Source organism: Artibeus jamaicensis, unplaced genomic scaffold, assembly GCF_021234435.1.
Source record: "Artibeus jamaicensis isolate MK-2021 breed Jamaican fruit bat unplaced genomic scaffold, CSHL_Jam_final contig_685, whole genome shotgun sequence".
NCBI classification, from domain to species: Eukaryota; Metazoa; Chordata; class Mammalia; order Chiroptera; family Phyllostomidae; genus Artibeus; species Artibeus jamaicensis.
The window spans coordinates 8,934,011-8,949,153 of NW_026521924.1; the positions used below are offsets into that span (position 1 = coordinate 8,934,011).

At 41.5% G+C, this 15,143-nt stretch overlaps 1 protein-coding gene across 1 annotated transcript in view; it reads left to right on the forward strand.

Moving 5' to 3' along the window:
* The window catches only part of HAO1 (hydroxyacid oxidase 1), a 53,515-nt gene that overhangs the window by 21,607 nt on the left and 16,765 nt on the right, over positions 1-15,143 (forward strand). Inside the window, exons 3-4 of the mRNA XM_037147735.2 lie at positions 5,223-5,478; positions 13,845-14,020. Of these exons, the coding sequence (XP_037003630.2) occupies positions 5,223-5,478; positions 13,845-14,020 (432 nt within the window). The remainder of the gene's footprint in view (positions 1-5,222; positions 5,479-13,844; positions 14,021-15,143) is intronic.

The following is a 15,143-nucleotide window of genomic DNA, read 5'->3' on the forward strand; positions in this document are numbered from 1 at the left end:
TGATAGGGGTCATGGTGAGAGTTAACAATGACATTGATCACATTTATTTCCATATAATTATACTTACACTTGTACTGCAAATGGCAGAATGTGTGTTAGCTGCTACTGAGTGATCTCCAACTCCTGAGACCCTATGAATGAGTGAATGACATCCGCAATGTCCCACCCTTGACAGGCCTGCTCCGCTCCTGCAGACGTGTGCCAACGGCTTACTTGTCCTCTGCTCTTCCCCAGGAACCATTTGAGCGCTTTGTGACCTAGGTTTCTCACTTTTCGGTGCTCTCTCTTGCTTCTTTCTGGACTCTGCCCATAGGGTTTTCAAAGTAAGACAAGAGGAAAGAAGGAGAGTAAGCAAAGAAAACCACACGCAGCACTGGTTTCACCATTGCCTTTGGCCGCACTTGCCTTTGGGTCTGTGGTGTCACTGTCAGCAAACACCTGTGAAGGGCAAGTGCCCCAGCAGGGAAATGAAAGAGTAGAGAAACAAGAGAATGTAGTGAAAACTTAATTATTTTCTTCCAAGTATTATTGTTTGACAGCTGGACTAAGAAAATACTGACAGCCCTTTAGATCTACTTGCTGTTCCCCCCGTGGAATCTGTAGACAAATTAGAGGTCAGGGTGGGGGGTGGGGTGGAAGTATATTTCTGCTGCATCGCTCAGATTATTTGCTCCTAGCGTTTCAAAGTGAAGTGCACCCTGGGAATGTAAGAATCATCTCCTTTGATATTCTCATCCTATAGAGGACCTAGCAGGGAGTTCCTTGGCCTGGAGAAAATGCCTCTGTCCTTTAATCATTTTCTTCCTTAGGGTCATGTGCATTTTATACCTTATGTGCAAGAGAAAAGAGGAATGGGTGTCTTGAGCACCAAAAGCATTGCAGAGGAAAGCTGAGCATGGAGATTATGAATAATGATGCTAGGAAACCCAGGTCTTGGCAAAATGAGGAAAATTGAAAAAGCTATGTAGAACTTCTTTTCCCAAATAATGTTAGGTATTCTCTCACGTAACCCTTTAACAATTGCATGACCTTAGAGTTTACACAGAAAATGGTCACAAACATTGCCTCGGTGTACCTACTATCCAGCGATCCTCTGAGTGGACAGGACAGTCTCTGGACTTGAAGCTATTTTGCAGACGAACTGTGTGTTGTGGGTGGCAAGGCTGGGGCTGTAGCACAGGCCTTCCGACCCTCAACGCTCTATGTCCTGTTGTCATTCTGAGATACAGATATTTTTTCCTAGGTTATACATATGGCATTGTCTTTGATGCCTGAATGCCTGAGAACTTATTTGTGTCTCTTTTAGTGGGTGCGTGTGTTAAAGCATTTTCAAATATCAGTGATATAATGTATTCATATTACCTCCAAATGAAAAAGAGAGATGTCAGATATGAATAGTGTGAATATATCATCTAGAGCAGCGCTTTTCAGCCAACGTGCCACAGGTATTTTCAAAACATGTAATACCTGACTATTTAGTTAGAGGCACTGACCTCTTTCCCCTTAGATTGCTGAATAAAAAATGACAACAACTAATGCAACAATGGCCATCTGGTGTGATTGAATCAAAATTATACCTAATTTTTGTCAGACTGGCAAAAAATATATTTTCTGGTGTGCTGAAAAATTTCAGTCATTGGTTGATGTGTGCCACGAGGTGAAAAAGGCTGAAAACTGCTGACTTAGAGCATTACAAATTCAAGTGTCCATCCTTGAAGATGTATGTTAGGGATAATAAAAGGGGGGAGTGGAAGAAAGGGAGTAGCATCAGTGTTTACTTGATGGCGTAGCCTCCTGGGTATGTTAGCCAAGATTCTTAGACTTGGACTCACACTGTGGACCTATGTCATGAGCAGCCCGGTCTTTCTAGCATTATCACCTCAGAGGTAATTTCCATTTTGCCAGGAGTTGCAAAAATGCAACCTGCACCGCAGTCTTCTGTTAGTGACCCAGAAGTTGGAAATGGGTCTCTCTATCTGCAAGCTGACCCCTGTCCTTTGTAAAATAAAATCCGGAAGTTGCTGCTTTTCAGAGCAGCAGGTCAGTGTTTCATTGTGGAAAATGAATTGGGGAGAGAAAACAGAGTTCAAAAACATTGTGCTTTCAAGCACTAGACTAGCACAACTCTCATCAGAGCTTCTTAACAAAGTCTGACTATGCTAGGTCATTTGAGAGTCTCAGATGCTGTTTCTAGACCTCTTGCAGGGCTCTGGATGCCCCCAGCTCTGCCAGGCATTAACCTTTAAATTGCTGGATTGGGGAGGGAGCTGGGGATTTCTTGCCAAGAGACTAGAGTGATGGCACATTGAAGGGAATTAGAAGGGGACTTACTTACTTTAGAGCCATGATTACTTACCAATTAGAATGGAAGTATTTCAGTATTTTCACAAGCAGCATTGTTATTCTGGTATGTACCAACTTAATCCCAGATCTATCCTTAGTAGAACCAGGTGAATTTATGTTAGCCTCTCTGAAGGGTTCTTACAAAACCTCAGGCTCCCTTATTTCATTCTAACATAAAGCTGTGTTGAAAACAATGGATGTAATTCATCAATAATTTTCCATGATCACAGCAAATAATCACAAGTAAATGGTGATCACAGTGATGAGTATTATATGTTCCAAAGAGCTTGGGTGCTCCTAAGTTTCCCTCCTATTCTCTCCTGGGAGTAATATCTTAGCCTCAGTTCATAATACATCAGTGCAGACTCTGATATTCCCCCAGCATCCAGGGAGAGAGTCTCATTAAATTCATCAAATCACCAAATATTTGCTGAATGTCTACAACTGGAAACACCTGGTAACTTAGAATTTTGGGGAGCCCCAATTCAGACTTTCAGCTCTGATGATTTAATCATCGGAAAACACACACTTAGTACCAATACCGTTGGGAGCCATTAGCACTTGAGCCGAGAGACCAAGGAAATGGATGCCTGGACCAGCCTTGGCTTTACCTGGACATACATTGCAAGAGATTTTGGACAAAATATTTATGAACACTGATGTGCAAGGGTCATGGTTCAGGTGATGTCAATATTTTTGATGTATTGGTTTATAGGATTTTAGTGATCTGTATGGAAAGTCTGCAGATACTTCTTATAAATGAAAGATCTTTTTGAAGGTTTTTGATTCTTGTGGGCAGAGCTGCGGATGCATCTGCGCAAATTGCCAAGCGGTGCCCTGTCACTTGCTGCTCGTTTCAGCTGGCCTGTTTTGTGTAGCCCCTCTGCACCTGGAGTGTGTGACAGGCCTTACCCACCCGTCTCCATTTCCATGCCTTTCCAGAGCTGGCAGAGTGGTAGTGTCCTTTGGGTGCGTGGCAAACCTGCTCTCTCGGTTGTCATGACCCTGACAGATTGCATCTATCCATGCTTGATACCAGGGGAGTCTTTGGGGCATCTGGAGGTTCTAGAAAGATCATTGCTCTGGGGGAGTGGTCAGATGTGCTGGGTTCTCCCACTCTGTGGCCCATCTCTGTGTGACTTTTTTTTTATGTCACTTCCTCTTCAGGACATAACGTCTCTGGGAAATTGATGGTTAGGGGATTCGGACCTGAACCACCAATGCCCCCCTGGTGTTCCTTCCAAACAACAGTGGCTGCCCTGAGCTCTTTTTCATATCTACAGATCTCAATGCAAATCACACAGTGGTTCCAATGTGCATCTGTAGTAGTGCTTAATAAAATGTGGGGTTTTGGGCAACATTTCATGAGCCATGAGTCCCTTCCCTACAAGAGAAATTATCAAAGGAACACTTGGAGGGAACAGATTAGTGATACATAGAAGATACAATCCGTGGCTCAGATCTTCTTTATCTAGCCTATGACCTGAAGAACGGGGATATGAAAACCAAAAACACCTTCAAAGGCATAGGAAAATTAATGTTTATCAAAAGCAAAATTCATTTTATGGTCATTTGAATTTAGAGTTTTACTATTGAATGTTGATGTGAATAGGAGATGGAATAGTGGTCCAGGACTAGCAGCAACAGCATCACCTGGAGCTGGTTACAAAGGCGAGTTCTTGGGCCCCGTATCAGATCTGCTGAATCGGAAACTCTGGGGGTGGCTTTTGCTATCTGCGTTTTCATAAACACTCCGAAAATGTTCACTGAAGTTGGAGAAACATGGATGTTTTCTAATCTCTTAAAGGTACTTTTTCAGCAGCATGTCACTTGATTCTCATCAACACTCTATGCATCCCTTGGACAGCTACTTTGCTCTCACTTGAGTTAAGTAGAACGACTCTGGGTCATATAGTCTCTATGTTTATTATTTATGTCTTTGCATTATATCAGTTTCTCCCTCTACTAACGCTGACCGCAACTGTACCACCTATTTTTGGAGGAAAGATTATTACCCACATTCTTTCAGGTTCTCTCAGACAGTGGTTAGAGGATTCTCTCTAATTTTTAATTATTTACCCATTTTTTTCATATCTTGCTCAAAAGGATGTGGGGAAAACTGCTGTTTACTTGAGATGTTCAGCATACATATTTTATAAAGTTTTAAAAGGCAACAAATGATAGAACATAACTTGAGCAAAATTTTTAAAGATCAAATTTAAAAGTTTAAAAGTTAAAACTATATAATGTTATCTATCTATCTATCTAAGGAGTTGGCTCATATAATTGTGGAGCGTGGCAAGTACAAAATCTGGCCAGTAGATGCTGCAGTTTGAGTCTAAAACAGGCTGCTCACGGAAGTCCCTCTTTCTCTGGGAAGGTCAGTCTTTTCCTTAAGGCCTTTGACTGACTGGATGAAGCCCATCCACAGACAGCGAGTAATCTCAAAGTCTACTGATTCAAATGTTAATTCATTTAAAAATAAGTTCAAAGCAACATCCAGACATGTTTGAGCCACTACTTGGCTACCATGAGCTAGCGAAGTTGATACAAAAAGTAACCATCACAAAAAAGTTATCTTTAATGGAATGTACATTTTATTTTATATATAAACTATATTTTATCCAATCCCCTAAGGCTGGATACTCAGATGGTTCCCAATTTTTTCACCTTACATGTGGCACATCTTTGACTAATTGACTCATTTTGTCTTCAAGATCAATTTACAGTATGTGGAAGGGAATGCTATTTTTAACTGTTTAAAGATATGACTCCTTATTGCCAAATTGCCCTTGTGTCTTTAGCCTTGAGCTACAGCAGAAGTCTTTGTTATGGGAAAATACTAGATCTTTGTCTTGATCTTCCCCCTTCTTTCTCAGCCTGCAGGTCCCTGGGAACTGGCATGATGCTGAGTTCTTGGTCCACCTCCTCAATTGAAGATGTGGCTGAGGCTGGTCGTGAGGCGCTTCGCTGGCTGCAACTGTACATCTACAAGGACCGTGAAGTCACCAAGCAGCTAGTGCGGCGGGCGGAACGGATGGGCTACAAGGCCATATTTGTGACAGTAGATACCCCCTACCTGGGCAACCGCTTTGACGATGTGCGTAACAGGTTCAAGCTGCCTCCCCAACTCAGGTAACCATGGGTCTCTGGTCTCCTGGGCCCCTGAGAAGGCTTTCTAATTCTCTTTGCTCTTGTCATGAGCCAGCTCCAAAGGTTTTCTCCACTTTCCAAGTGTGTGGCCTAGGGCATTAGTTTTTTCACAGAACGTTGGTCCTGAAGTATGACCGAGAGGGATTTTATCTGGGAATGACAAGGTCTGGATTCTAGAGATAGTTTCATTGCCAAATATCCACATAATTTCCAGCAAATCACACCCCTTTTGTGGGTGTCATGTACTTGAGTTAAATAAAGAAGAGATAGAAATTGCCCTTATACTTAAAAAAGTTAAAACATGTACCATAGTGAATTAAAAGCTTTGGAAAGCATGAATTGCCATGTGGATAGAAGATATTTAACACAGCCCAGGCAATAGTTTTATATTTTATTGTATGTGGGACAACTATGGAGAGGAAGGTTGAAGAAAGATTAGAAAGTGGATACAAAAGAAGCTGCATACTTGATCCCTCATCAACTACTTCTTTGAGCAATATCCCTCTTTAACTGTAGATGAAAATTAAGTCATTTATTCACTGGCTCATTCATTTATTCATCCATTCATTCACTCACTTGGCCATCTTAGCATAAACAATGTGCCAATCAATCTGTAACTGACCAGTGATGGTTTTATTAGGTCATTTGGCTTATCCATTGGCAAGGAACTGTCGTTTTCCTTGTAATAATTTAGGACGAGAACCATCTTTAGTTATACTGGGAGTTCAGTGGAGTATCCTGAGAAAGACCCCAACCTCCCTAAGCTGCAGACCTCTTTTCCCTTTTGCTTTTTCCTTCTCCCATTTCACAACACAAACTTCCCTAAGCCTTTTCATACCAGTCTGTGACAGATAAACTTCAAGGCTAAATGCATTTGAACAGGCATCAAAATCTTAGTTTTAATGGAAGTCGCTTTGATGGTGAGATTTCAAAGCCTGTATGAGAGTATGTGAAACAACGAGAGGTGACTTCTTTGGATCCTAGACCTCGTTTTACCTGGGCTGTTGTTACTCTGCCCACATTGAAATTTAGCCCTTCTAAAAAATCCAAAATCTGGAAGAATCAAAACCAAATCAGCATTCCATGTAAGGACAAGACGTTGCTGGAAGTTAGCAACTCCACAGATGTTACAGGATGCATCTCAACTAGCACGTAAGTCCATATACAGTTCTGTGTGTCACGTAACTGTTATACAGTTATGTACCTATTTGACTATGAACTATTGTGCACAAAATCTTGCTGTTGAGATGTATGTAAACTCACTGTGTGATGTTATCTACCTCCAGGTACATTTAGGGTAACATTTCTGCATGTGGTAGCTTCAGTGGCCAATACTAGAAAGAGAACGTACTCTCCTGGTCAAACCTGTCTCCTGCATCCCAGATACAGAGTTATCCAAACACACTGTGTTTCTAAGAAAATAAGAGGAAAAGGTCCCTGACCTATTCCTGCCTACTTCCCCCTCCCAAATCATCAGAAACTAGATGGCTTCAAACTTCTTTACTCTGAGATCTGCATTCACATTATTTCTCTATTTTGATTACCTTATTTTTTAGATTTTCGAAAATGATTAGTTTCTTGCTCTAGGTTTCTGACAGGAAACATTATTTTCCTTTGGAATCTGCCATTTCCCCCCTTCCTGTTGATACTACTCCTAACAACAATAACAATAACAGTAGGATTACTTTTGCAGCTTAAGAAATACTTTCTTGCTCTGGATAACAAAATGTCTTCACAGTGGTATCTACTCAGATGGGGGAGATGACACAGTTGTTACTTCTGGCTGGCATGTCTCACTCCTCTGGTGCCAGGGCCACTCAGTCAGGAGCGGAAGCTTGATCTGCTTTTTCCCTTTTGCCTTTGCTCCCAGGCTCCCACCCAGATGACCCGAAAGACCATGAGACAAAGGCCCTTTTCAGTTGTCCATGTGTGCAGGAGTGGCCCGGGCTCAGCAGCTTGTCACATCTCCTGTCTGAAGATGATCAAATAATGAGCAATCCATCCAGATTACTGGGAACACAGGAAACACCCCACAGGCCAGTTCCCGCACCCCCTAGAGCACCCGCTGGCCTTGTTCTTCCTAGTGGACTTCGGGGCGGGCCAGCACCTTCTGGTCAGCTTCCCTGCAGCCCACATTCAGGGGCCGAAGGCAGGGCACACTAATGGGAGACCCAGGCTTCCGCCTGAGGCCGCATACAACCGAAAAGCTCATCTGTTACAGCTTGATAGGAAATCAAGTTTCTTTTCTGCAGCTGACCTGACTCATAGAAGGTGAAGCTGGGCTTTTCAGAAGTGAGGTTTGGCAGGCAAGGGAGGCAGGAAATCCAGGGGAGAATGAGTCTGTAAAGCTGTGGCTCCTTCCAGCTCTTGCTACTTCCTCCACCGGGGTGGGGGAGGGTTCTGACTCTTGGCATCGTGGACCAGCCAGAGTTCAGGAGTTTGGTAGTCTCTGCTTGGTCTATATGCAAAACACATGTATGTGTATATGTTCTGAATGGCACAGAGGTTCCTGAAACTGAGGGGAGGAGGAGTATGGAGAGTTCTCATCTGCTCGTGGAAGAAGCAAGGAATGGAGCCAGTTCACTAGACCAACTCCAGAGGCTTTGAGGCAGGGGCCTTTTCTTTCTCTGTACCCCACGGGAATGGTTCATTTACCCTTGGAAAAGATTTGGCTATTTGGTATAAGGCCAGGATAGATGAAAGAGAATAAAATAATTTTCAATCATTGGCTAAGTACAAGGTAAATCATGACACCTGCCTTTCAGTGATTTGCTTGGAGACATGATCCCTGAAGCCCTGAAATGAATTATTAATCACAACAGCCAGAACAGATTACACACAGAAAAAGATCAGACTGCCATTGTCTTCCCAGCTCTCACGATAAAAGTGGCTTTTGAGCCCTTCATCACTTCTCTGACGTCATCTCCCAGCATCCTCCTCCTCACGCTGTCTCCCGAGTCACACTGGCTCCCCTGGCTCTTCTGTCACTGGTGCCAGGTGTGCGTGTGCCTTACAGCGTCAGAACCAGTTCTTCCCTCTGCCTATAATATGCTTCCCCCAAATCAATGCACCACTAATGCCCTCACTTTTCTTACATTATTATGTCAGGGAGGGGTCTACGTGTCTTTATATGGGGAACCAAAATAAAAATAAACAGTAGAGATCGGAACAGAGACACAATATATGTGGGGATCCTGGAAAGGTTTTGGGGACAGATGTATTTGCGAAGGTGGACTTGGTACATGGCCCAATAGCCTGTGAATTCTTGGGTTAGAAAAACATCCACAATATAACTGTGTTAAATGGAATAAAGACCTCCCAAAGATGTCCATGTCCTAATTCCTGGAGCCTGTGAATACGTTATTTTATAAGGCAAAATAGACTTTGAGATGGGAAGATTATCCTGGATTATCTCATAGACTTAATGTAATGAAGGGGTCCTCATTTGGCGGAGGCAGGAGTGTCAGAGTCAGAGAAGCAGATGTGACAATAGAGCAGAGGATGGGGTGGTACCATCAGGAGCCAAGGAAGGCTGTGGTCTCTACATGCAGGAGCAGGCAAGGAAACAAATTCTGCCCTAGAACCTCTAAAAGGAGGACAGCCCTGGCCACACCTGGCATGCAGCACAGTGGATTTCTGACCTTCAGAACTGTACTCTAATATATCATTTTAAAGCCTCTAGGTTTTTGGTCATTTGTTACAGCAGCAACAAGAAGCCTGTACAGTAACACTGATCTGCTAATTTCTTCCACAGGGTAGCTTCTCAGTGAGGCCAAGTTTGATCAGCAATTTCACTTTTCAAGCCAGGCTTTTACTAGCTCACTCCCCTCTTATTCTGCTCTACTCTTTTTCTTTATTTTCATAGCGCTTATGATCTAACACACTCCATAAATCACTTATTGATTATATTTATTATTTATTTTCTGTCTCTTATTGCTAGAATGCCAACCCTATGTGGCCAGGGAGTTTTGACTATTTATTTATACATATATCCTAAACATTCAAAACACTGGCACACTGTAGGTGTTCAATAAGTAATGTTGACTCATTAAATAGAAACACACTACATCATATGAGATTGAACCAATGAAACGACTGGTAGGAAGTTAAACTGAGGTTTGACCTCAAACTTAAAAACCATTTTACAACCATCTTTCTCACTGCCCAGCCACATGGAGGAAGAAACTAGCAGGCTATGTTCTCCATACAAGCGTTTTCCTCACCCCAGAATTGAAGGCAGGTGGCCCATGTACCAATTCCTACCTATGTTATGAATCTGTCTCTCTAATATTTGTTGATACCACAAGCTCTACTGATTCTTACTTTATTTGTTCCCCACCATGGAGGCATGTAGCTTTATCTTTAATACTGTATTATCAATACTTAAAGCAAAATAATATTATATATTTCTCTATAATATTTATCACTAGTGTTACTATTGGAAATTCAGTAATGTTTAACTTTTTTTAGTAGCTGTTACTGTTTTTACATTGTTATGTTTTTACTGTTTTTTTTAGTAGTTGTTACTGTTTTTACTGACTGAAAGCTAAAATAATTTCTGTATTAGATTAAAAAGCATATGTGAGGAGCATTCAAGGTACAATGAGTTCCTTACAAAGAAGAAATTGTATCCCTTGCCTTTGGGTCATTAAATAGATTGGGATTCAGAGAATTAAGCCACAAGTAATCATGTTATTATTTTGATGTTGCCCCTTTCCTTCCTTACGAAATGGAATGCTTTGGTTATCAGAAGCTGCTCTAAGTGTTTTCTTGGTGTATGTGTCATAATTCGGATAAAAATAGCATTCACGGAGCCTTCCTTCAGAGCTGCTGGTAACACACTCCATTGCGGGTCTCCGTCAAGATATCTGAAAACTTTTCCTTGGCGTCTGGCTTTGAACAGCGTTTTAGAGCAACAACAAGGCTTCATTGTGCCCTGAAATTTCTGTAAGGCAACATTCATTCAAGTGTTGATCTGCATTTCACCGTCCAAGAATAACAACAGTTATTTATATAATTTTATCCATGTTTCTGTTTTTTCCTATCCATTTCACCCTTTCACCCCACCCCTGCCGAAACACTGCAGCTTGTTTGGGGGGGGGTGCTGTGGGGAGGATGGACGCATGCAGATGTTTTTCTTTTCCCCCCCTCTGGTCTTGCTACACAGGAGACAGACCAGACCTTCTACTGATTAACAGTATTGCTTAAAAGTTTGGAATTGAATATCACTTAATGTCATTTCTAAGTAATAGAGCAGTTCTCCATAAAGCAGATATGTTTATTGGCCAGATTAAGGTTAGCTTAATTCAAGTTAGGACGACAATGGGAGACCAAAGTCTGTGATAAAATGTATACCCCAAGTGGTCTGATAGAAACAGATAGTCAAGCATTGCAGCTAAAATCCACCCCAAAGCTCAACAAGTGGATGGATACTAGTATGACTTTCCTGAAGTTGGAATATTCTATGATTTATACGGTTCACCTACATCCATGAAACTATAGGGCTTACTATTTAATTGTTACTGTGAGGACTTTGCCAATGGCTTGAATAGTTGTGTGGAATGTGACTGTTCATGTCCTATGGTAATATATATCATCAAAGCTACCCAACCAGTGTTTTTAGCTGAAAGTACACTAAAATGTAACATAGTTTTATATTAAAGGAAACCCTGTGATCCTCTTAAAAATAATTTTAAAATAGTGTACCTATGTAATTCTATTCTTAAATAAAACTGTTACAATTATGTCTCCAAGATCCTTTCTATATTCAATGGTAGAGCTAGTAGAAGGGAAGAAAGAACTATGATTGAATGAGAGATCTATATACAGCTGCATTTTTTACCCAAAGAGAAGATTGGCTAGCAAGGTAATTTGTAACATGAAGAAGAGCAAGGTGAATCCAGGTCACGGCCATCACTCAAAGACAGCCTTTCAGAGGAATAAAGTTCAGAATTGAATTTAGGTTTGTAGGCAGCTGAGTCACATGGATGGTGTCATTGTGTATCCAGATGTCCACCCACTAGGCTAGTTGTCAGAGGCAGGCAGAAAGGACTTTCTCCCTAGTTTAAGGAACTTCCAAAATCTAATCAGGATGTCAGGACCTTAGACCAAGAGAAAAGACTTCAGGTATACAGAGTAAGCCAGCAGCAGAGCCTTGGAGGTGAGTTAGACAAATGCAGGTCTAAGCTGCCTTAATGAAATTAGATGTAGGGGAGGGCAATCACTCAGTGGAGCTGTGCCACAGTTTGGGTTTCTGTAGGAGCAGTCAGAGAGCCAGTGGTTTAAGTGCCAATGGTCCCTTTGGAAGATGAAGAGAATACTGGTGAAGGAGTTGGGAAGGGGTGCATGAGAGGGAAGGCATGAGCAATGGTTGTGTTATCAACACAACTACAACTGTGGGTGACTGAAGCTTAATTCTGCTGGGAAATGCCACGAAATTATGTAGACAATATCTTCTAGTTAGTCTGTCTGGGGGTGAGGGAGCTGGGGTATTTATACATTAAAATACCTGATACTACAAGTCTGCTGTATTGCTTGTGACTCAAACTCCAGGAACAAGAGAAGCTACCTGTATTCATCAGATTCTCCAGAGAAACAGAACCAATAGGATATACATGTGTGTGTATAATATTTACTTGAACTGCATGGTATGTGAATGATATCTTAATAGAGCTGTTTTTAAAAGTAATCATACACACAAAGATAGTAGCAGCAGAAGCCCGGGCGGCTGCACAAGGAGCAAGGGAAGGAAGAGAGAGATTATGAGAAATTGGCTCACGTACTATGGAGGCTGAGAAGTCTCATGATCTGCAGTCTACAAGTTGGAGGCCCAGGAAAACTAGTGTAGTTCCAGCCTCATCCTGACAACCTGAGAACCAGGGGACCTATCGTGTAAGTACTGGTCTGAGTCTGAAGGCTTCACAACCGGTAGCTCCAGTGTTCAAGGGCAGGACATGATGGCTATCCCAGCTGAAGCAGAGAGAACAAATAAGCCTTTCCCTCACCTTTTTGTTCAAGGTGGGCACTTAACATATTGGATGATGGGGTGATCATTTTAGTAGCTCTACTAGTTCAAATTCTATTTTCAGCCAGAAATATCCTCACAGAAACACTCAGAAATGTTTTGCCAGCTATCTAGGCAACCCCTTAGCCCAGTCAAGCAGACATGTAAAATTAATCACAGGCAACGAGATGAAGGAAAGCTCATGCCCTGGTCAGGACTGTCGAGAAGGCTGAAGAGTCTAATCAGCAGCAGGGAGCCACAGAGAGAACAACTAAGTGGAGGGGGAAGGCAGGAGCTGAGAGCTCATCTGCTGAGAAGCAGCCCACTTCTCCCTCTGCCCGTGACCACACAACAGTAGTCAGGAAAGTCTGCAGGGGTTACAGAGAGGAGTAAACAGGGGTTAAGGTAGTTCCAGTCACTCCTAGAGTTTTTCACAAGGACATCGCAAGGTTTCCTGAAGTCAAATGCAATTGTCAGGATGCAACTGAGATCTAAACAAATAGAATGTAATTAGGAGTAAAGAGACCCAGTGTGGAGCCCAAATGCTGCCTTCGCTAAATTTTTCTATGTGAAACAGGAGGAATCAATGACCAAGCTGTGGGTATTAAGAGTATCAATTTTATTTTCTAAAATTTTAAGAAATTGCAATAATATTGGTGTATGAAAGCCCCATGTAAATTGTAATGCACCATACAAATGTTCATCATTGTGATTAGTATGCACTGCTGGCTGAAAGTAGCATCAAATCTCTTATCTATATTCATAAAGTAGCTTAAGAAAATAGAGATATTTGAACTTGGTCATACATTTTTATTTCAAACTGATTTATTTACAGAAAAACAGCCTAAGATGAAAAATAAACTCTAAGTGACCAACTAAGTCCACTAGATTGTCCCATTTTAGCCTGGAATTTCATGTCAAAGATGGAAAATATGCGTGCAAACAGCCTATAGATCAGCGATTTTCAGCCAGGTGCGCTGTGCCAGACTGGTGTGCTGCAGAAGTTTTAAAACATTCAGTACCCGACCATTTAGTCAGAGGCATTGACCGTTTTCCCTTAGGTTGTCAAGTAAAAAAAAATGACAACAGCCAACATAACCATAGCCATCCAGTTTTGTCAGATTGGCAAAAATGTAACGTAGTTTTTGGTGCGCTGTTGAGTTCTACTACTTAGCTTATGTGTGCCATGAGATGAAAAAGGTTGAAAATCGCTGTTCTAGATGATTGAAGAGTGAACAGCCAGTTGATTTGAAAAGGGTGACTTTTCTTTTTCTATAGAATGAGTCATTGTCAAGATATCTCTAACTTTGAGGAGTTTCTCCTTTTATATACCTCTTTATTTCAGATTAAAAAATTTTGAAACCGACAATTTAGCATTTTCTTCTAAGGAGGATTTTGGAGACAACAGTGGATTTGCTGTATATGTCACTAAAGTGATAGACGCCTCCATCAGCTGGGATGATGTGAAGTGGCTGAAGGGGCTGACTTCACTACCAATCGTCGCAAAAGGCATTCTGAGAGGTTTGTTTACTCCACCACTTGACTTCATACTGGTGTTGCGGTCCTTTGTGGACATGCTCATGATGTTTTTAAAGGTAAATAATCAGGAATAATTAACATGGAAATTGAAAGAAACATGCCATCTCTCAATTCTCCCTTTTGATGTTAGGAAAGATAGCATCCTCATTCTTAGGTAATGCACCAAAGGAGAGCAGGTCTCCCACGCAGTAAGAAGTTACCCATTTTCAAGCATGAGGATATTGCTACCTTCATTTGCAGCTGTCACCAAACTGTGGAGCTTAATGAGGTCTAGGCAGAAAGTCCTGCTTTGGCTGAAAGCTGCAGTAGTGACTCTCAAGCCAATGAGAAGCTCCAAGGATGGTTTTCTGATAACCAGACCCATTTTAAAGACCTCTTAATATTTTGCTCCTCTTCCTTCCCAGTACCAAAGATGGGGGCTGACTTCAGAGTGTGGTGAATTCCATATCACCTCCCTGCAAAGAACAGTTGACTAGGACACTAAAAACCTCAATGATCGAGTCATGGGTATTAAGGGACTTGAGTACTTCTCCCATATCCACATGTATTCAGTCCCACAGGGAGGTACAGTGACTAACGATTGGAGTGTGGATGTGTTCACCCACAAATGTGGTTTCTTGCCTTTGAAAACATATATGTAGTTTTTCAAAGGTTAAAAAGGTAACTGCCAAAACATATTATTTTAAATAGAACGTTTAAGTAAATGACTCTAGGATGAGAGAATTCTATTAATTTACCTTAGGCTTAACAATGATTTAGAACAAAAACTTTTTTATAGGTTTTCCTTGAATATGTGTGAATCCCATGGCCCTTATTTATAAAGCTCTAGGCATGCCTCTGACTTTATCTTTTTAATCTTCTGCATGCAGAATGATGCTAATAAAAAAAAGAATGGGCCCAGTGAAGCTTTCAAGTAGAGGAGATATGTTCAAACCCAGACCTGTCTTAATTTGTACTTAAAAAATATACTGTTACACTCTTTCTTGTTGATCATTATTCTAGTCCAACTTCTGAGAATTATACTTCAGTGAGTATATCCTGGTGTTACAGACACTTTTAGGGAAGTTTCACTTACCTTACTCACACCCAGAGTATCGTCCGTGGT